This window comes from Giraffa tippelskirchi, chromosome 7, assembly GCF_054371585.1.
Source record: "Giraffa tippelskirchi isolate mGirTip1 chromosome 7, T2T-mGirTip1v1.2.pri, whole genome shotgun sequence".
Classification (NCBI taxonomy): domain Eukaryota; kingdom Metazoa; phylum Chordata; class Mammalia; order Artiodactyla; family Giraffidae; genus Giraffa; species Giraffa tippelskirchi.
In genome coordinates, this window is record NC_137281.1 from 117597881 (window position 1) to 117622257 (window position 24377).

Sequence of the window (24377 nt, forward strand, 5' to 3'; positions counted from 1 at the left end):
GTATTTATTGAAAAAAAATATATCTGTGCTTAAGAAGACCTATGCAGTTCAAACCCATATTGTTCGAGGGCCAACTCTGCAGACAGAATTTAAAAAAAAAGGAAGATCTAAGAGCAGTGCAAGTTGATGATGTAGGAAGATCCTGAAATTACTTTTCCTCATTGACACACTGAATCAATAAGTTACATAGGAAACAAATTTCTCTGAGAAAGACCTGAAAACTGCCAGAGTAGCTCTTTCACCTCCACAAAGGAGAAAAGGATCACACTGAGACAGGTAGAGAGGCTGGGACACAACCTCACTAAACTGGGGGTAAACACTACCCCCAGTTCAGTGACCCACAATCATCGGGGAACTCACAAACATGGAGCTTCTCTCTGAGGAATGAAGGGTTCATACCTCACATCGGGCACCACAACTTGAAGACCTGCATCTGAAAGATGAGCCCCGTAACATCTGGCTTTGAAAACTGATAGGACTCAAGTCCATGGGCTAAGCAAAGGGTTATAGCAAACTGAGAAATGATTTTTGAAGGGTTTTTGTACAGACTCATTCATCCAAAGACCCAGCACAGAGGCAGCTTTTGAAAAACATCCAGACTTTATGTCAATGAGATCCACTTGCTAATTTCAGAGTGTTAGGAACTGTTTGGATACTATCTGGGAATGGAGGTCCTGGTGGGTGCCACTTGCATATTCTCACTTGCTAAAGCTGGTAGGTGCTATTTTTCCTCCAGTGGGTGCCATTTTTATCCTCTTAACAGTGGGGCACCATATTTGTGCTCTTCGTCTGCCTTGCTAAAGCTAGTGGTTACCATCTTTCTTTTCTTACTAGAGACCCTTATTTTCTCTTACTCTGGCAGGTGCCACCCTCATGCTTTTCCTCTCCTATGTTCCACAGCTTTAATATCTCCCTGAGGGAACCTTTTATACATGTCTGGAACCCTGATTTTTAAGAAGTAGAATCAAATATGTCCCTTGATCATCTGGCCCTGCAGGCTGGTAGAAATGGCATTTCTGAGTCCCATGAGACTCTACCATTTGAAGAAACAGTTTCTGCAGGCTATCACCCTTGCACTTCACTGTACAGACAAAAGATGGAAACACACCCTCATTCTGTTACCACGAGAGAAGAAAATTACAGGGAAATATTTCTGAGGAACAAAAATAGAAACCAAAAATCCTCAAAAATTATTGGCAAATGGAAGTCAACAATACATTAAAAGGATCATATATCAAAAGCAAGTGGAATATCCCAGGGATGCAAGTATGATTCAGTATCTGCAAATCAATTAACATGATACACCACATTAAAAAAAATGATAAAAATCATACAATCATCTCATCAGATCCAGAACATGCATTTGACAAAATTCAACATGCATTTATGTTAAAAGTTTCAATGAATTGGGTATAGAGGGAAGGTATATCAACATAATAAAGGTCATATATAACAAACCCACAACTAACATCATACTCAATGGTGAAAAGTTGAAAAGTTTTTCTCTAAGATCAGGAACAAGACAAGAATGCTTATACTCACCACTTTTATTCACCAAAGTATTGGCAGTGCTAGCCAGAACAATTAGGCACATTCAAATTTGAAAGGAAGAAGTAACTGTCAATATTACCAATGACACTACATTATATTGGATTGGCCAAGAGGCAACTACAACTTAGCGACTGAACAACAAAAAAAGAAAATAAATCTTAAAAGTCCTCATCACCAGAGAAAAAAACATTTTTGTAGCTCTTCATAGTTACAGAGGTTAACTGGACTTACTGTAGTGATCATTCTGCAATATATACAAACATTAAATCAGTATGTTATAAACTTAATGCTTATATGTATAATAATGTTATATGTCAATTATATCTCAATAAAAAATGAGTATAATAAAAAGAAAAAAGATCTTTTGAATCCCTATGAGTAAGGTGATTCACAAGCACTGTCACATTTAATCCTCACAGGAATCCTGTGAGATGTGTTGTGATCCCCTTTTGCCAAATGAATAAATTGACGCTTTGAGGAAATACATAACGTGCCCAAGACTCATATCTTTCTAAGTTGACGGTGGGGACAAGGTTTTACTTGAATACAGATGCATGTGATTTCAAAACTTTATTTCTTCCTAAGACAATAACTTAAGTCAAAGCAAGATCCTTTGCTGATATAAGGCAGGCAGGACCATCTATTCATCTCTAGAAATTATGAGAACTATTTCCAGAACTGAAAAAGGGTCTACCTCCTTCACCTTGGCCCACACACAAGCCGTTTTTCTGCAATAGGTTGATGTGATTCCAACAGGTTTTTTCCCCAACACGTTTGTGATCCCCAAACACAAAAACCTTGTGTTTGAAGCACTTGGCTGAATCATTAAGTGCAGCCAGAGAGTAAGAGCCAAGACCAGAGCCCTGGGATCTCCAACATTTAAAAGCCTAGTAGAGGATGGGGTGTGCTAAAAAGTTTGAAGTGGAGCAGCCAGTGAAGATGGAGGAAAAAAATACAGGTGGTTATTAACCACTTAGAAAACAGCATTTCAGAAAAGATGGAGTAGCCAACAGTAACAAATAGTATTGAAAGGTCGAGTAAAATAAGCTAGTAAAGTAATGCTCAAAATTCTCCAAGCAAGGCTTCAGCAATACGTGAACCGTGAACTTCCAGATGTTCAAGCTGGTTTTAGAAAAGGCAGAAGAACCAGAGATCAAATTGCCAACATCCGATGGATCATCAAAAAAGCAAGAGAGTTCCAGAAAAACATCTATTTCTGCTTTATTGACTATGCCAAAGCCTTTGACTGTGTGGATCACAATAAACTGTGGAAAATTCTGAAAGAGATGGGAATACCAGACCACCCGACCTGCCTCTTGAGAAACCTGTATGCAGGTCAGGAAGCAACAGTTAGAACTGGACATGGAACAACAAACAGACTGGTTCCAAATAGGAAAAGGAGTACGTCAAGGCTGTATATTGTCACCCTGCTTATTTAACTTATATGCAGAGTACATCATGAGAAACATTGGACTGGATGAAGCACAAGCTGGAATCAAGATTGCGGGAGAAATATCAATAACCTCAGATATGCAGACGACACCACCCTTATGGCAGAAAGTGAAGAGGAACTAAAAAACCTCTTGATGAAAGTGAAAGAGGAGAGTGAAAAAGTTGCCTTAAAGCTCAACGTTCAGAAAACTAAGATCATGGCATCTGGTCCCATCACTTCATGGGAAATAGATGGGGAAACAGTAGAAACAGTGTCAGACTTTATGTTTTTGGGCTCCAAAATTACTGCAGATGGTGATTGCACCAGTGAAATTAAAATATGCTTACTCCTTGGAAGGAAAGTTATGGCCAACCTAGATAGCATATTTAAAAGCAGAGACATTACTTTGCCAACAAATGTCCATCTAGTCAAGGCTATGGTTTTTCCAGTAGTCATGTATGGATGTGAGAGTTGGACAGTGAAGAAAGCTGAGCACTGAAGAATTGATGCTTTTGAACTGTGGTGTTGGAGAAGACTCTTGAGAGTCCCTTGGACTGCAAGGAGATCCAACAGTCCATTCTAAAGGAGATCAGTCCTGGGTGTTCACTGGAAGGACTGATGTTGAAGCTGAAACTCCAATACTTTGTCTTCCTCATGTGAAGAGTTGACTCATTTGAAAAGACCCTGATGCTGGGTAAGATTGAGGGCAGGAGGAGAAGGGGATGACAGAGGATGAGATGGCTGGATGGCATCCCCGACTTGATGGATGTGAGTTTGGGTAAACTCCGGGAGTTGGTGATGGACAGGGAGGCCTGGTGTGCTGCAATTCATGGGGTTGCAAAGAGTCGGACACGACTGAGCGACTGAACTGATCACTAGTTTAGGCAAAGTCTGTATACTTGGTGACCTTGTTAAGATAATATCAGTAGACGCAGGTAATTGAAGCCTAACAAAAATGAGTCTACATAATCTCTTTTGCTGAGATGAAAAACAGAAACATCTTACAGTACTCGACACTGCCTACTATATGTGGTTTTGAACAAAAGTTAAGGGAATGTCTTATCAATTATTTTTTATCTTGAAATACTTCCCTGCTGTTTCTGGATACATACCTCTAGAATTAATACCTCCAGAGAATGATCTTCTGTGATGGGTATCCAGAAATCACATTATTATAAGCTGTATTCTTTTCTGTGTCCAAGACTAGGATGGTTCTTTCTGTTTTATATTCCAACAGCACACTGTATATTCCCTTCAGAACATCTGACACTTTAGTTATTGGTTTAGTTATTTTTTAATATCTACCTCTCTGGCTAGACTGTGCACCCCATGAGAAGGATGGCTACTCACTGTCCTTTTCCTTATTCTTGTTACTGCTCTTTTCCTTATTCTAACAGTGCCTGGAACATAACAAGAATTCAACAAATTTTAGTTACTGTATACTTGTGAATGAATGTGTAACTTCTAAATCCTTTTCTCCGTATGGGACATAGAACTCAGAATCAATCTTCCATATGATTTAGAATGCTTCCCTTTGGCTGCTTTCACCAATGCCAGAATAAGCCAATAACTAAAGTTTGATAATTATATCCAATGAAATTTTAAAAGGAATAAAATGGAATAAAAACTGAATTTTTAATAAGATATTTTAAAACAGGTAAGGAAACCAAACTTCTCTGTGGAGAGCCATATAGTACATTTGAGGAAAATAAAATGCAGCAATGAAATGTAAAAAGGAAGCAATTCATTTCTATGGGAGATTCCATTATCCTTTAACTTGCTCTGCATACAGTGACGGAAATTGGATTACCAGATTATAACAGCCTATTCTGCCTTTACTGATTACGTATGCAAACAGACATCAGTTATGGGTGATGGTTAAATTACATATGTATTATGAAAGTTAGAACAATGGATAGTTTGTTGTATTTTGTTTCATGCCTTCCATTTGACACTGTTCTGAAGATTAGGAGCTTTAAAAGAAACCTGCTACTAAATGTCAGCATCTCTTAATGGAGACTGTCTCATCAATATATTACATTCCATTTTATTAATGTAACACCATTTGATTTATGTGAGTATATTGCTGCTTATGATGTTCCAAAACAATTAATATGATAAAAAATATCAGGAGGGTATATCCTAGCTCTAACCATATGGATGGATGGATGGATATAGATATAAATATATGTGTGTGTGTGTACACATGCACACAAGCACACACAAACCCTTTATTACAAAAAAAAATCATATAAATAAAGTCAAAGCAATGAGGACAACAGTATCAATGTTTACTGGAAGGCTACACATAATGTTTTGCATTTCAGTAAAAATCACTCAGTAAATAATGATATCTTGACTTGAATTTTGTCTTCAGTATATTTCTCTCTTTTAATTATGTTTCTGCATTGTTTTCTAATTTATTAGACATGTGTGTGTATGCTAAGTCACTCCAGTCATGTCCATCTCAGCCACCCTATGGACATGTAGCCCACCAGGCTCCTCTGCCCATCGGATTCTCCAGACAAGAATACTGGAGTGGGTTGCCATGCCCTTCTCCAGGAGATATTCCCAACCCAGGAATTGAACCCACATCTCTTAAGTCTCCTGTACTCCTGCACTGGCAGGTGAGGTCTTTACCACTAGTGTCACCTGGGAAGCCCTGATTTATCAGATACTTTCAAACATATAACTTTCTGATATGTCTTAGTCACTCAGTCATGTCCCACTCTTTGCGACCCCATGAACTGTAGCCTGTCAGGCTCCTCTCTCCATGGGATTCTCCAAGCAAGAATACTGGAGTGGGCTGCAATTCCCTTCTTCAGGGGATCTTCTTGACCCAGGGATTGAACCTGGGTCTCCTGCATTGTAGGCAGATTCGTTACCATCTGAGCCACCATGGAAATCCTTTAAAGGACTTACACGTCATTCATTCATTCACAAAAATATAATAATGAAAGTTCATTGGTTTTTTGACTAGAGAGAAAAAATATCATTATGTTTATTTTAGAGATAGGAAAACTGGTTAATTAGTGATTGCTTTCCTAAGTCTAGTGAGTAGCAGAGCCACAATGTTTTTTTTCTTAAAGCCTTATAGTTTTAACTACATGTATTATAAATAAAAATCACAACTACTATATTCAGTATTTTGGGAGTATCTGTTATATGTGAATGCTACACCACATATGAAAAATTCATTGGTGGGCAATAATGACAAAACTGCTCCAGAGGGGTTTATAATCTGTTTCACCATATTGTCTCTTCTATGATCTTAATAGCTATATTATTTTACTAATGATTCAGTAACATCACAAACATCTACTTATTTTTTTTTCTCTTAAAAGGGAATTATATTAAGGATTCTATAAATTCTGGGCATCTGGGAAAGAGCAGTCTAAGTCATGAAACACAACACAGACTATTAGGCAAAAATATCCCATAGGCAGATTTCTTACATACTATTAACACTTTTTGCACTTTAACTTTAAATTGAAATTTCCTTTCTTTCTCTCTATATATTTATCAAAAAGGAAAAAATCTAAATAAAAAAACAAAATCAGGGCTAGTAACAAATAACATTTTATTTAATACTTGCCTAATGTCAAGTATCTCTTGAACTTGTTAAAATATGGACTCCTAGGATTCTTCACAGATACCCTATTTCACTGGGTCTGAGGTGGTCAAACTTCCCAGGTGATTCTTAGGATCAGGGCAGTTTGAGAAACACTGAACTAGAATCAAGCAAGTGTAAGAAAATGCATGCTTCTGTCTTTATGTTTACTGAACTTTTCATGAATTTCAAGTAATCTGATTTACTAAAATGCCTCATCTGAATAAAAAATGTGTTTTAAAAATAAAAGATTCAAGACCTACTGATTTTCCAGGTAACTATAAAATCACAGAGTGAAAGAATAAATTGTAAGTGAGTTGACTTGACTCCACGTATAACCTTCAATGAAACATCATATTCCAAATACCTTAAAGGTGTTAAAAAAAATACCAAGAAGCATGTCATGGAATGATTTCTTTTTGCCTATAATTATTTATGAATGAAGTTACACCTTTAAAGAATAAAGGTTTCTAAAATGGGAACACATTAAAACAAAAATCATATAATGCAATATAGATTCTAATAGGACAGCCTTATGGCTACAACATTATGCAGTACCAGGGGTCATCATTTCTAGTTTTTTGTATAACCATATGAAGCAGGTAGTTTTGATAATAAACCTAATTCAGTTCTATACTTGTTAGATGCCAAATTCATATCAGTTAAAGGTTTTATGAAGATAGGTTCTAGATTCCATATATATCACAAATAGATAATACTTTTCTTCAGAAATTTAAAGTCAATTTATTTTTTGACTTGAGGTAAGGAATACACTGGAATATCAAATACATATATTATTACCATGCATGATTCATATATCTATCTGTCTTGTCTATCAATCCATCCATTCTTCTGCTTATTCTTTTTTTTTTTAATCACCATTTCAAAATCTTGTCTTCTGATCTATGTAAGATCATCTACTATGTTTGGCTTTTATTTCTCTGATCGTTAGAATGTTAATTGTCATGGTGTGTGTTTAAATTTACATAACTAGTATTATGCTATACTTCACCTTCTGTATCTTCTTTTTCACTCTGCACTATGTTTTTTAATTTCTCTCCATGTTACTATGTAAACACTTAACTCATTTCTTCTAACTGTCTCATGATATTCTATAGAGTAAATCCACCACATTTTACTTATCTATTCTCCAATGAAGGACATACAGATTGCCTCCAACTTTTCAGTATCACAAACAATGTTTGAATAAACATTCTATTAAATATCTTCTTAGGGGCCTTTGTGGAAATATGTCTAACAGATAGATATATCAGGATTGCTGGTTCCTAAATCCTAGTTTACATGCTAACCAAAAGTGCATGGGGGCTCCACTGTCTCCATTTCATCACGAACATTGGCATTATCTATTTTTGCCAACCTTCTGGATATAAGATAGTAGTTCAATGTTGTTTTGACTAAACTAATAATGAGTTTAAGGAACTTCTCCAAGCTTATAAGCCTCTTGAGTAGGCATTTTTATAAATTCCCTGTTCATTTTTTGTGCCTATTTAATTGGAATCTCTATCTTTTCCTGGTTGTTAGTTTGGAATTCCTTAGTCCTATGTCAGCTTTTGACACTGCAAAGGTCTTTCACAATCTTTCACTTTTCTCACAGTGTACATTTATAGGAAATTGACAATTTTAAAATAATTTTAGATTGATCAATTTTTCTATCTAAAATTTGTGCTTTGGCACTGTTGTATTTAAAATGGATAACCAACAAAAACCTGTTGTATACCACATGGAACTCTGCTCAATGTTACGTGCTAGCCTGGATGGGAGATGGGTTTGAGGGGAAATGCATACTTGTATATGTATGGCTGAGTCCCTTCACTGTTCACCTGAAACTATCACAACATTGTTAATTGGCTATACCCCAATACAAAATGTTTTCGGTGTTAAAAAAAAATAAATAAAAATGAAAAAAATAAAGAAGCTCAAAATCAAGAAAATTAAGATTTATGCTTTGGAATTTTAAGAAGTCTTTTCTACATGCATCAGAAAGGTATTATCCTATACTATCATTTTTACTGGGGCTTCCTTGATGGCTCAGATGGTAAAGAATCCACTTGCAATGCAGGAGACCTGGCTTCAATCCCTGGGTTGGGCAGATCCCCAGGAGGTGGGCATGGCAACCCACTCCAGTGTTCTTGCCTGGAGAATACCCATGGACAGAGGAGCCTGGCGGACTACCGTCCATGGAGTCACAAAGAGCCGGACACTACTGAGCGACTAAACACACATTGTTATTACTACTACCATTGACGCTTGCCTCTTCCATCCTCTCAAGTTCACATTGGATATGGTGTTAACTAAGAAACCATCCTTCCCACAACTCCCCCCACTCCCCTAGCTCCATATGATGAGACACTTACCCTAACATTCTAAATTGTCTGTTCCTTTCCCTAGTAATACATGTGCCACAATTTTTAGTGTAAAGTAATTCTATTGTTCTTGTATTTGTTAAGTAAGATTTATTCTTTTGTGAGCCAAGAGCTCTTGGTAGATTCTGTCAGTCTTCCTATCCATGTGACTCATAAATTACAACAGTTCTTTTCCTTTCTAATTTATATTCTCTTATTTCTTCAAGAGTATGTTAAACAGCAGTATTAATAGGATACTTATTTCTTTCTTAAATGAATGTACCTAAATTTCATGTTAACGTTTGCCATAATTTTTTTAAATGTAAACTTAAATAAAAGAAAATCTGTTCCATTCCAAAATTTTCAAGAGTTTCTTCTTTGATCATAAAGAGGCATCAAATCTCACCATATGTTCATTCTACATATATTACATAAATATATGATCTTCCTCCTTAACTACTATAGTGATTCATATTGATAATTTATTTTCCTAATGTCAAACCATCCTTGCATTCCTGAGATAAAATTGCTTGATCTGGTTCTATTTTAAATATGCCACCTGATAATTTATTTGGAATGTTTAAATTACTGTTTATTTACAAGACGTGCTTATACTTTTCTTTTCAAATATTATCATAGTCCAATTTTAGAGCCAAAATTATACTAGTCTTACTGGCAAAATCTACTCTGCATATTGTTTATCCTTTTAGAATTTATTAAGGTTTCATTTGTCGATTAATTTATTGACCTAGGTCAGAAAAAAGGAAATACACATTGATGGAAACATAACTATTTAATAATTCTTTATGCTTTGGATTTCTTATGTTTCTGTTTTCCTCACCCAATAAATAGGATACCGCTCATTTTGAACAATTTATTTTTATAAGAATTTATATATTGCTTATGAAGTTTATACTTATGAAATTTCCTTTCATAAACTTTCTTTTACATATTTTATAATAGCATTTGAAGAAAAATTAAGATTAAAATGTGTCTGTATTTACTCAGTTTTAGTGTGTAGATAATAATCACATGAGGTAGTGAAAAGTTACTTTCTTTTCAGAATGATCACCATTCCCCAAACTAATGCTACTGATTGCATAAGAGTGGTCCATCACAGGGGGGAAAGTCTAAGAAAAGTCAGGCTCACTTTCTAGCTAATTCCTCAGGGATTATTATTTAAATAATATCTCAAATTAAGAATTACAGAATTGGAATTTTTCTACCTGTAAATTTCAAAGTCACATTTTATTTTAAATTTTCCTTTTATTAATTATTTAGAGTTAATTATCTAGAGCAAAAACAATAGGAAGACAAACATCTATGGCAAATATTTTGACTAAAAAAACTGAAGAAATACATATCTACAAATCAAGGAAGACTTTCTTAAACTCGATATGTATATATTCATATAAGTTTCCAATTAGGGTATCGTGGGAGGATATTTTCTTTCTTCTATGGAGTTTTCAGAAGACTTCTCCCCTGGAGAAGGAAATAGCAACGTACTCCAGTATTCTTGCCTGGAAAAACTCATGGACAGGGGAGCCTCTCAGGCTACAGTTCATGGGGTCACAAAGAGTCGGACACGACTGAGCAACTTCACTCTTCAGAAGAAATATTGGTCAAATTTTTAAATGAATAGCAGTATACTTATGCTGCACATGCACAAATATTTTTGCATAGACTTTCTATTAAGTAAGCAGTTGTTTGCTAATTTCTGCTACTGTATGCAAGGCACAGCATTATGTACTATAAGTTCAATAGTATTATAACAATTTCTATTCTCATTAAACTCAGTGTTTACTATGGAAATCAGATAAGTTGTAGGACATTTTAAGATGTGAAAAAATAAGAGGGTTGCTGTGACCACATGGTACAGTCAAGTCTGCATTATTTATAGTAGAAATGGAAAAATAGAGGAAAGGAGGTTATTTCTCTCTTCTTTAAAAGCACAGTGATATTCATTGCACTATTGTTTGTAAAAGTGAAACACTGAAGCTGATATTTAAATTGTGGTATATTTATGTGATAAGTAGCCATTAAAAAATCAATAAATGTACGTAAAAGTATCAGTATGCATAGTTCTCAATAAAGTAACACTAAGCCTTAAAAACTACAGATTTCCTCTCAAATACCTAAAAGTTTAGTCCGGTATTAGTTAGTACATGTAACCACACCATTGCACTGCTTGTTTGTACACTGGAGTATGTGAGAGAGACAGGTACCACAAATGGTTCATAGATATGTATTATAAATGTTCATAAAGATCAACCAGAAAGCTAATAACAAGTTCATAACAGAGATTATTGCAAAGGTAAGAGGCAGGGAAATTTGATTTTGGAGGGAAACAAAGGGACTCTGCACTAGGGCCTGCCTGATGTGTAGGTTCTGCAGGACACCTCAGGAAACAAATGACAGTTTAAGAAAAAAAGCAAAAACAAAAACAAAAAACAGATGTTTTAAACAGACTTGATGATGTTTTGGCTTATCCTCTTCTGGAAGTTATCTATATGAAAAGAAAAGCAATGGTCTGAAGGTTGCTTTAGGAGCAGCAGCAAGGGAACTAGCTGGATGATATTAACAATAATTACTACTAAGCTATAACACATCCATTTTGTTAAATTCCACATAAGGAGATCTTGCACTTGGGAGTGAGTGGGAAAGACTTTTTAATACTTCAAAGATCATATTTTAAATAGAAAAATTGGTCAATTTGATTATATTAAGATTGAGAATTTTTTTTTTAAATAAACATACACTGTGACAAAGAAAGTTGATGGATTGTAAAAAATTTTGCAACATCAAAAGCTGACAAAGAACTAAGTAACCCCAGAATAGCAACCAGGAAAAAAAGTGATTCTATTTTTTAAAATAAGCATAAGCTACAAAGAGGTAATTTATCAAAATGGTTACTCAAAAGCTAATAAGCTTGTGAGAGGATTCTAAAAGTCATTATTAATTAAAAATAATTAGAATATTGGGCTAGTTTATAAATTGATCCCTCATGTGTCTTTATGCAAGAGATCAATCCTCTATGTCCACATTGCCACACTTGAGTCCTTAGTTATGTTCAACTGAAGGACAAATGTGGGCCTGTTAAATCAAGGTAAATGTTGTTCCATGAGTGTGCAGCCAGCCGTTTCTAGCTATCTTGCCTAACTGCAACAGTTTCAACTTTTCTCTTGTTTGTTTTTCATTTTTATTCTAAGTACTATTTGTATATGGTTCTTAAAAACCCCTTTGGAGAAAGAAAGCTTCCACATTTAAATAAGCAGAATTATACTGTGCCCTGAAATTCCTGTTTTTTGGTTTCAGGCATGACGTTATCTACAGAGAACTCAGATAAACACAGAAGTGGCATAAATACTAAAAGTATATCTTGATGAAGAAACTGAGACTTGTAGAGGCTAGCCTATCTAAGGCGACCATGTTAATAAGCTTTATAGCCAGGATTTGAACTCAGGGGCTCTAATATCAGAGATTATGTTCTTAGTCACAGACTTACAGTGGAGTCATTGAAGTAGAATATAAATAAATAACAGAGTGTTTTTTCTTTTTTTTTTTTTTGTAAAATTTATTTCTTATTACTTTGTCAACTGTACTCTGTGTCAGGCATAGTGTTTAAACACTGGGGCTACAAAGATGAAACTTGTGGCCTAGTGGGGAACACAGGTCAGGCAAATCTTACATTATATGTCTAATACATGCATCACTGTAAGCATACTGGTGGTGACATGTCAAGGTATATTATGAGACCAGAGAGCAGCACGTTGTAATTTATCCAGGAGAGGTCCTAGAGGCTTTCTGAAGAAAAGATCAGTGAACTCAAGTTAGCCAGGAAAGGGTTTGGGAGGTGAAGCAAATCCAGGTAGGTAAAGACAGTACGGAAGAAGGCATTGTGGACTTATGTTTAAAGGTTGAGACTAGATGGGGCTTCGATCAATTCCTTCCATATCCTGTCATCCAGGACTCTGCAACATGACCCCATACAATGGCAAGAGGTTTTACAAGCACTGAGAGTCTCCTGTGATAGACCACCTCTTTTGGTCTTGATTTTCAAATGCCATATGCATGTAACAGGAATACAAGGTTAGAAAATCATGTAAACATCTTTTTAAAGCCAAGTCAGTAGATACTAAGCTATATTAATTTTTATGTGATAATTTATTTGATTTTTGTTAGGGGTATGTTTGCTTTATGGGAATTGCACATATTTCTCTAAAGTGTGTTAGTCACTCAGTTATATCTGACCCTTGGTAACCCAGTGGACTGTAGCCCACCAGACTCCTCTGTCCATGGAATTCTTCAGGTAAGAATACTGGAGGGAATAGCCATTCCCTTCTCTAGGGTATCTTCACCACCCAGGGATTGAACCCGGTCTCTTGCATTGTAGGCAGATTCTTTACCATCTGAGACACCACATAAATAAAACTTATTTATAATTATTATTAATATATTTTAAAGATATTAAGGCATGTCACTTGATTTTGATGATTTGATTCATCCATTGAGTGTGAACTAGTAGGAAAGGAGGTCATATTTAAGTTGGATTTTGATGAAGACAGAGGATAGGGGATGAACATTTTAGGCAGATGGAACAGGATAAATACAAGGATGTAAAAGAGGATGATCAATTCACAGAAAATAATAGAATTTAAGGCTCAGGAGAAGGGACCAGTTTGTGTTTGAAATTGTAGGAAGTAAGAAATTAAAGATAATAAAGTCTGGTAAGATTGCTTATGAAGTTACGTGTGGGTAACTTACATGGTATAATAAAAAGCTTAATTTTTATATTTTGGGTAAAATAAAGACGATGATGTTGAAAATGTAGAGGAATAATTGAAAGAGTTTTGTGGGAGGAAGATAAAGGACAGAGAGTAGACAAAGGGAGGCCATTAGAAAGCCACCCTAGGGGAGATTTGAAGTCAGGGACAATTTAATCCCTAGAAATCCCAGGGAACCAAATTTCCAAACTACTAATAGCACACATTTAGCAGAAATGATAAAGTTAAGAACAATTATGCAGTTAAATGTTTTGCTTATACGATGACAGATTCCAGCTTTACTTTGTTCTCCTACTAGGCTAAGGAGTTATTGACCCAGAAAGAGTAACACTGTAAGAATCCTAGCATGAAACCTAGTTTGAAAGAATCCTCCTGGCCTTCATTCAACATACACTGTTTAGACTCTGCCCCACTCTAAGCAACCAAGAAGTTCCATGGGTAATGGTTTTCGACATCTATTGGAACAATGGCATTCTTCAGGGAAGTGAATAGGCAATCGAATCACATTAAAAAGTCATCCCCAAACAATAGTTCTATAGCAGTAATAGCAATATATATAAAACACAGTGTGTATTAAAAAATGTTGATGTAACAAAAAGATATATCACATAATATATCTTGTATTTATGTAATAAATGAATCACATAACCAACAAAGATTAGTATCCAAAACACATTTTAGAATTTTATGCAAATTAATGAGTAAAAGGCAAGGAAGCCAAGAGAAAAGTCAGCAAGGAATTAATAGACGATACACAGAAAGTAAAACTGAATTGTTCACTGAGCATATATGAAAAGATGTTCCAACTCATTAACATTAAAATAGTGTTCATCTCTGTAAGAAGACGAAGGGAGGAGAATGAAATTTGAAAGAATTACAAAGTGAGATGCCAATTTATGTCTAATACTTAAAAACTTCAAACAATAAAGAGCAGAAAAAATATTACTAAACGCTAACAACTGGTCATCTAAGTGTTAAGTGTATGCATGTTTAATTTACTTTTTGTATTTTCTTTTGTATTTAGAAATATTTCTTAATAATAAATTTACATATGTGAGTATGTTAACCCTTGTGTTCTATAAATACGTCTCCACCTATCATTTTTGTGAGATATAAATGATAAGGGAGGCAGGATGAGTTAGGGGAAGAACACAGGAGCAGAAGTTGAAATTCTAAATCCTAGTACCAAATCTTCCACTTTCCCACTGTGTGACTTTGAGAAAATCACTTATTTGAAACTAATTCCTCACTTGAAACCTTGAATAATATCCACCATTAATATAAGAAGTTATTGCAAGGAGTGGATTATTTCATGTACATTAAAGTGACATTCAAATGTGAAGAAAAGATATGGAAATTCTAACAACCAGCAGGTAACATAAGTTGGATGAACATACTTTTCCACTTACTTATGGAAGCAGACATTAGAACAGAAAATAGACACATCTTTTTCTTACCGGGTCTACTAGCTGGGAATAGAGTTCATGGCAGTTGTCAAAAATATATTTGTACGTAGAATCCAGGCAAGCCCTGACACAGTCCTTCACCATCATGCTGGCCTTAGGGGGGCTTTGCAGCTCCAGAACCTGGTAGACAAATTATTTTCTTAAATTTAAAAGTGGAACACTGTATTAACCATATAAAAATAGTCAAGCAATATTCTATAAACACTTTTAGTTGACTTTTCTGTATTCAGGAAAAATGTGGTTTTAGAAATGTTTTAAAGGTATAAACACTCACCTTAACTTCTTAATATAACAACTCAGAGAATATGAACATAGTTATAAATATTTAAATAGAAACATTTGAAGTTACCCATCACAATATCATTCATTCATTCCATCTAACCACTTAACAAATATTTATCACCTACTATACATCACAATGGCAATACTTCAGGGAACAGAAGAAACAGAAATCCCTTTCTTCATGAGACTAAATGTTAATAGAAAATAAACAAAAGAAACCAGTAAGATATATTATATGGTATTGCATGCTGAAAGAAAAATAGACAAAGAGGGATAGAAAGGGTTTCAGTAGAACAGAATTAAATAAAAAGGACTTCAATAGTAGATGAATTCAGAGAAGAGGGTGGGACTAGTGAAAAAATCATAGACTACTCCAGAACTTAGCTTTAAGCAAGGTAGGAAGGAAAGGGACTATCTGAGCAGAAGAGCAAAGTGACCTAACGCACTTTTAAAAAAGGCTCCCTTATGCCGCCTTAAGGCTGGCTATGGAAAAATTCAGAAAGGCCAGTGATAAGAATAGTGCATTAATTCAGTCATGAGAGGATAGTGCTTAAATTATGATCGTGCAAAGCTAGGAGGAGCTTTTAGAAGAAATTCTATTCTGGTTAATTTTTGAAGGAATGAGTAACAGGATTTTCTGACAAACTGATATGACTCGTGTGAGAGAAAGAGATGTGTTAGAACCGGAAGTGTATGATCAGGTCACCCAAGATGGCTGTCTTGCTTCTGTACATCCACTGCTCTACTAGGGTCTATTTCAGCTACACCCTACTACCTGACTGACCTCCTGTATACTTGCCCCAGGCCTCATCTAATGATTCATCTAACTTTAGCCACCATAATAACTTATTAAAGGGGTGAGGAAGGGCATGCTCCTCTGCTGGTTTCTCTGGCAACTGATGAGTCAATGGAATATCAATTTCCCTTATATCTGGTAATGCCACTTTCTTCCCAGGATGAAGATGACCACCATATTCTGTCCACTATCTGAGGTACGCAGTGGGATGTCACTCCAAGACCTTGCTTCAGACAAGTAAGACCCCTCTATCAATTAAACCACTGTTGCTGACTCCAGGCTCTTTCTTTGGTCTTGAAGCTGGGCAAGCTGGCCTGTGGGAGGCAGCACAACACCAAAATTTCAACCTAAATAACTGGTACAATGGAAGTGGCTTTAACTTAGATGAGCAAGTCTGTGTTTGGATGATCAAAAGATCTGTTTCTGACAAGTTAATACTGATAAGCCTGTTACACAAACAAGTAGATTTCAAATAGACATCTGAGTAGATGAGCCTGGAGTAGTGTAGATGCCTGGGCTAGTGGTAAAATTTGAGAATTATTAGTTTAGAGAAGAATTTAAAGAAATGAGACTAGATGAGTACAGAGAAGAGAAGGGGTCCAAAAAGTAAACCCTGGGTAATTCTAGCCCTATGGCATTAAGCAAATGAAAAAGAACAAAGCAATAAGAAAAAAAAAAAAAAACAGCCAGTGAGATAGGAGGAAAAATAAGTTTAAGAGGGTTATCTTGGATACCCTAGATATACTGTCTAGGTTGGTCATAGCTTTTCAAAGGAGCAAGCATCTTTTAATTTCATGGCTGTAGTCACAGCGATTTTGGAGCACAAGAAAATAGTCACTCACTCTTTCCATTGCTTCCCCATCTATTTGCCATGTATTGATGGGACCAGGTGCCATGATCTTAATTTTCTGAATGTTGAGTTTTAAGCCAACTCTTTCACTCTCATCATGGTTATCTGGGTTGTGAAGATCTTTTTTTGTCTAGTTCTTCTGTTTTTCTTGCTACCTCTTCTTAATATCTTCTGCTTCTGTTAAGTCCATACCATTTATGTACTTTATTGTGTCCATCTTTGCATGAAATGTTCCCATGGTATCTCTACTTTTCTTGAAGAGATCTCTAGTCTTGCCCATTCTATTGTTTTTTTTCTATTTCTTTGCATTGATCACTGAGGAAGGCTTTCTTATTTCTCCTTGCTATTCTTTGGAACTCTGCATTCCAATGGGTATATCTTTCCTTTTCTGCTTTGCCTTTAGCTTCTCTTCTTATCTTAGCTATTTTTAAGGCAAGATCAGATCATTTTGCCTTTTTGCATTTCTTTTTCTTGGGGATGGTCTTGATCACTGCCTCTTTTACAATGTCAGGAATCTCTGTCCACAGTTCTTTAGATACTCTATCAGATCTAATCCCTTGAATCTATACTTCCATTGTATAATTGTAAGGGATTAATATCAAGGGATACACATAACAAAATCAGTAAACTCTTTATAGAACTAAAATCCAACACATGGAAAATGTCAGCACTATTCATTCTAGAGAAGACCGCCTGAGGCCAGATGAAAGGAACCAGAGAAACTAATCGAGAGATTACCTGAGACAAAATCAAAGAAGCACAGGCTCTTAGCACACCCTGATCAAATCAGCAACATCTGACCCACCTTCTCCCCCACTCCCCACAACACTTGATGAATTCTTTTTGCTTCACCCAAAACTGTCTCAGAGATTTGATTAAGTACCAGTGCACAAAGGCCAAATTTTTGGCATCAGGAGGGGAGGAAATTAATTGCATGAGTAGAAGATACAGCTTTTTTTTTTTTTTTGGGAGAACAAATACCTAAGCAGTAACAATGCAAAAAATAAAAAATTAGAATATGGACACAGGTGTACGTAAGCAGGCAGATGGGGGAGGTGGCAGGTGCCTGTGGTTAGAGCTTGAGCAAGCTCTCCAGTTGGTGCTCCTCATTTTTCAGTGAAATAGGAAGCAAGGTTATCAGTAATTAGTGAGGGTGGTGGGGGGAGGAGCTGCAAGTTTAAGAAGATTTTGTTTCCTAAACACCACAAGGCTGTTGACTGAAGAATGGAAGGTTTGGAGTACTGTGCTGGCACTCCCCGCCCTCATTTCCATTTCCCCACCCACCCAATGTCAATGGCAGGCATCACTTGTCAATGAGTAAACATTCCTAGTGAGCCTAGATTGGGTATCACTTTAACTTTCCAGAAGCTGGAACAACGCGTAGATAAATATTTGTTGTTCAGTTGCTCAGTCACGTCCAACTCTTTGCAACCCCATGGACTACAGCACATCAGGCTTACCTATCCTTCACTATCTCCATGAGTTTGTTCAAACTCATGTCCATTGAGTCGATGATGGCATCCAACCATCTCATCCTCTGTTGCCCCCTTCTCCCCCTGCCCTCCATTTTTCCCAGCATCAGGGTCTTTTCCAGTATGTTGGGTGTTTGCATCAAGTGGCCAAAGTACTGGAGCTTCAGGTTCAGTATCAGTCCTTGCATTGAATATTCAGGGTTGATTTCCTTTAAGATTGACTGGTTTGATCTCCTTGCCATCCAAGGGACTCTCCAGCACCACAGTTTGAAAGCATCAGTTCTTTGAGGCTCAGCCTTCTTTACGGTCCAACTCTCACATCGGTACATGACTACTGGAAAAATTATAGCTTTGACTATATGGAGATAAATATATATATATATATATGTATACACACACACACATATATATATATATATATATATAACTGAGGTTATCATATATAATATATATTATAGTGTGTGTGTGTGTGTGTGTATAGTTAGTATACACACACACACACATATATATATGGACTTACATATATGTGGATAGAGATAGATAGATCGCCCACCAGTGCAGGAGACCCAGGTTCGATCTCTAGGTTGGGAAGATCTCCTAGAGGAGGAAATGGCAACCTGCTCCAATATTCTTGTTTGGAAAATCCCATGGACAGAGGAGCCTGGCAGGCTGCAGGCCATGGGGTCATAAAGAGTCAGACACAACTGAATGACTGAGCATGTAGGCATACACACACACACACACACACACACACACACACACGTGAAAAAAGAAGTCCAGAAAAATAGCTGAGTTAAAGCTGAAATGCAAAGTGAATGTCATTTCCATTTAATGTTCTTAGAGGTTTTTTTTTAAGTGCCATGTCCACTCATTGGAGAGCTTTGTTTAAGATGGATTTAACTTAAAATTAAATTTGAGCCAAATGTATCAGAATATCCTAAGCATCTGGGATAATCCTTTTCTCAACATTCTATATTGGAAGATTCATTTAGCTCGAGCAAAGGCACCACATCTTAATCACCAGGGATGAACAATACTTATCAATAGACAGGTAAAACCAGACTTCACCAGGGAATAAATGTGTGTCACGTGGAGACAGTGACAAAAAAATAAATGATGTACCTTCATCCTAAAAAAGGTGATACTTGTTAGCAGGTCAACAGTTGATTTCAGGTCTTGCAGTCTTTCAGCATTGCTGGCGGGAAAGTGTTCCTGGTTAATTGGAAAACAGGAAATGGGTAAATTACCAGCATTAAGCCTCCAGTGGTGAATAAACTAGCTTTCTGTGGGGAAAAAAAAAGGCAAGTAAATCATGTAAAATTTAGAAAGTATCACCATAGTATTCTCACAACATTTTTACTATAAAATATTACAGAGGGTAAAAAAGTTGGGGATAGTCTTGTATTAGTCTTAGAAAGTCATTCTTCTATTTATTCCCACAATATAATAAAAATGTACAAAATAATATCATTAATGCGGCACTATTAGGTTACTCATCTTTGATTCATAAAATAGTATTCTTACTGAAAGAGGGAAGGTCAGTATCGATTTGAAAATTATTTTTTATAATTTTCTCAAGATGGGTTATTTTTTTGAAAATACTTTTGGGAGCCTTTACATGTGCTCTATTTACTTTTTGTTACAAAGAAATTTTTAAAAGTTAAAAACATAAAAATTAGACTGCACTGTACTTCTCTACAAAAAGCATTTGGGATTTAAACAAAAAGTTTGGTGAGAAATGTCATATAAAAATTTGGGATTTAAACAAAAAGTTTGGTGAGAAATGTCATATAAAACATGTTCAGAATTCTGAAGAAAAGGAAAGCTATAATTATTAAAATATTAAAGAAATGATTTTAGCATTGAGAAATTTCTCATATTAACATGCTTTCAGAAAGGCTTTTTAAAGAGTCATCAGAAAAACCACAGGTAGCTTTTCTTAATAGATATTCAAGAACTCAAGCAAAGTTGGGGTGTCAAAGTGATGGTGAATGTGGTGGCCTCAAGGTCCTTCTTGTCCCCAAACATCATTTTCACCACCTGGCATAGCAGTTCCCTTCTCATAGTGTTGGCCCCAGTTCCAACATGATAGATGAGTCAGACAAAATCTGGTATTATAATTTCCAGAAATGTGCATTAAAGAGATTCTTTAATAAAAGACTAAAAAAAAAGAATATCGAAGAGATACATATGTGAACATATGTAAACATGTTTAGAATGAACCATTAAGTAAAGAATACAATAGCTATTAGTACAGATTTTTTGGTAAATAAAATTTGCAATTAATTTTTTTGTAATTAAGGTATCCTGTAACTAAAATTGTACGTGTGTTTTTACACACATATATACACATACATGAATATATTTGTGTGTGTGAGTTTGTGTGTGTTTCACCTGGAGGTAAAGTATAGAACTGTTCACAGTGAACTCTGGACAGCTTCACAAACACACATTGTATTGATCTGGGAGTGAACTAAGCAGCGATTACCAGGACGAGTCTCAGAAGCTGAGGAAGTATCAGCAGGATATCTCATAAGAAGGGGGAGCTTTCAAGATGAGGCCTGGGCCACATACTTCTACTTCATGAAGTAGCAGTGGGCCACTCAATCTGATGACTATTAAAATATTTAAAGCTATATGTGTACACACACACACACCGAGTATTGTTGTAGGCTGAAGTGGGGTGAGGTACCTGGGCAAGGGGTGTCTACTTGATTATTTGGGAGACCTGCCTACTGTGACAGGACACAAGATTCCAAGATCATTAGCTTTACTTCTCTCTTACACAGTGGATAACTTTTTTACAATATGACAAGAAATGATCTGAGCCAAGCACAGCATTTTACCTTTAGGCAAATAATTTTGTACATACCCTATACTTTGATAGGTCAATTCTTAAAGAGTTATGCAACTGGTCCAGTAGTTTTATGAATTTTTCCCTCTGTACAAAGCAAACACAAAATAGGAAAATGGAAATCAATGATCATTCTAAATGTAGTCCTCACAATAAAACTTGTCTGAGTTATGGTCCCCATTTTATAGAAGGTGTGGTGTTTAGTCTTCATGTCTGTCTCTTTTGTGAGCCCATGCACTATAGCCCACCAGGCTCCCCTGTCTGTGGGATTTTTCAGACAAGAGTATTGGAGTGGATTGCCATTTTCTTCTCTAGAGGATCTACCCAACCCAGGGATTGAACCCATGTCTCCTGCATCGGCAGGCAGATTCTTTACCACTGAGTCACTACAGAAAAACGTTTTATAGGAAGGAAGGTCAAAAACCGTCAGTTATTTCTCCCAGATCATAGAGCTGGTATGTGCAGTAGCTGTGATTCAAGCTCAGGTCTCCGACACCAAACCCACACTCTTTCTGTAAGTCACACTGCCTCTCTCTGATGAATGAGACAGTATCCAGAGAGTTGTGTTAGAAAGAGTCCAGACAACACAGGAGTATGAGTCAGGAAGAAAAATATAGCCCAACCCCTACAAGCCTCACACGCCACACCATTTCTCCAAAATTACACCATAGTTTTTTAAAGTTCTCCCATCTATAGAAGTGGGAATAATTGCTCTTTTTGTCAAAATCATTTCAAAAAGCATTTTCCTTTTGGTAATAGACTTCATAATCTTAAAGGATCGACTGCCTTTACAGTATATTTATGATTTAGTGCTAAAAAAAAGTATAAAAATCAGGTGAACAAAAACTACTGATGCCTTCCTCTGATGCTGTTCAGGATTGGACTGACCACCTCAGAGAAGGATTTGAAGATGACAGATGATAAGAATTAAGTAGTTTTGCTAATAATCATACAGATATAGGTGTGTGGATTAAATGACTTAAACAAATTAGATAAGGTAAAAACCATCAAATTCACACAAAAAAGTTATAGGTCGACAAAAACCACCGAGTCCCTGATTTCTAAACAAAAATGAAAAGAAAAAAATAGGGAGATGGTTAGATGACATTAAAGGCTTATCCCTACATTAATATTCTGTAAATGCTACATTACACTCTACAATATATTAGCAAAAGTAGAAATTTTTCCCAGTAGTTTCACATATAAGGTAGATTTATGGGCTATATAACTCATATTCCTTGGAGTCATTGATCTTGATGAAATGAGCTGAATTTTAACAGGAGTTGATAAATTCTTCCTAAGTTGAGACTTCAATTTTCTGAATAAACTGCCTTTTATCAGGTTTATACATTAGTGAACAAAGTTTGAGTGTGGCTTCTGTGTTAACTAACCCCTACGGTGGTAATGAAGGAGCCTGAGAAATGAAACTTGTCTTCCAAAAGCTTGTCATCTTATTAGGCAAGTAAGATTCTCCAGGAAAGCTGCCAAAAAAACACAATGAATGTCTTGGATTTTTCTTTCTTATGTCCTTTCATACCTTCCTAGGGGAGGAGGTGACCTATACTGCCCTTTATTAACCCCCCATCACCCACTGATGTGGGTCAGTGACTCTCAATCAAAACAGAAAAACAAAAGAGCCAGTACAATCATCAGTTTAGGTCACAGTAGTTAATAATTCAATGATCATAAAAATCAATGTGATTGTGTCAGTCTGAATGCTGAATGCTCTGAATGCTCTATGCGACCTCTGTGATTGGTATGAATCATTAAGAGAGATGACATGACTCTAGTCAACCATGCTATGACCCAAACACACCGGGACCAACTCATCTGGCCATCTGCCCAATATCCATTCTTCTTCTCTTCCTTAGTAATAGAACATCAAGAGTCAAATGTGTCCTTTACGAAACATTTACCTTCCCAGGCTTTTTTTTTTTTACTCTAGGAATGGCCATATAGCAAAGTTTTGGCCAATAAGATGTATCTAGTTTATTAAAGGGGATGCTGCTGCCGCTAAGTTGCTTCAGTCGTGTCCGACTCTGTGCGACCCCATAGACGGCAGCCCACCAGGCTCCCCTGTCCCTGGGATTCTCCAGGCAAGAATACTGGAGTGGGGTGCCATTTCCTTCTCCAGTGCATGAAAGGGAAAAGTGAAAGTGAAGTTGCTCAGTCGTGTCCGACTCTTAGCGACCCCATGGACTGCAGCCCACCAGGCTCCTCCGTTCATGGGATTTGCCAGGCAAGAGTACTGGAGTGGGGTGCCATTGCCTTCTCCGATTAAAGGGGATAGAACTAGCCAAAATATTACCAGTGAATTATTATTTAGAAAGCTTCTAAAAGAATGCTCTGCAGAGTTTGTTGTAGAATATTAGTGTTTGCCATGTAATTCTTTGTCAGGCCATTTTTCCATTTGCCCTTTGTGTGTCCCTCCTTTTTCCACTTTAAACTGAGACTAGATACGAGAAAGTCAAACATACTGAGGCTATAAGATAAAAGCTAAACAAATGGTAAGAAGGATGAAGTGGGAAGCTAGGAGCCCCCACATTTCACCCTTAATTCTGGCTGTCCATCCTTTCAAAACATTGCAATCCTGAGCAGCTGTATTAGCCCTGAAATCCTTATTACCTCTGGACTTAGGTTACATGGGAAAAAATATTGAGTTAACTTGGTTTAGTCTGTTTCATGCAGCTCAACAAAATTTTGACTGATACAGATTAGGCATTTGGTCTTCCTACCTAGGTGTTCAGTGTCCAGCTGGACAACTTACAGTCAGAGAAAATATAAAATTGGGGAAAAAATCACCAAGCCTGTTGTTGCTAAATCCTGAACAATATCAGATGATATGAAATTAAAAGCGTGCTGCTGACTGAATTTTCATAGACATTTTTTAAACAGCAGGACAGCTGAAATTTAATTT

At 36.3% G+C, this 24377-nt stretch overlaps 1 protein-coding gene across 1 annotated transcript in view; it reads right to left on the reverse strand.

The window, feature by feature from the left end:
• The window catches only part of UNC13C (unc-13 homolog C), a 1717543-nt gene that overhangs the window by 270564 nt on the left and 1422602 nt on the right, over window positions 1–24377 (reverse strand). The window contains exons 45-47 of the mRNA XM_081513848.1: window positions 21479–21547; window positions 19729–19818; window positions 15198–15326 (exon numbers count right to left, since the gene is read on the reverse strand). Coding sequence (XP_081369974.1) covers window positions 15198–15326; window positions 19729–19818; window positions 21479–21547 — 288 coding nt within the window. The remainder of the gene's footprint in view (window positions 1–15197; window positions 15327–19728; window positions 19819–21478; window positions 21548–24377) is intronic.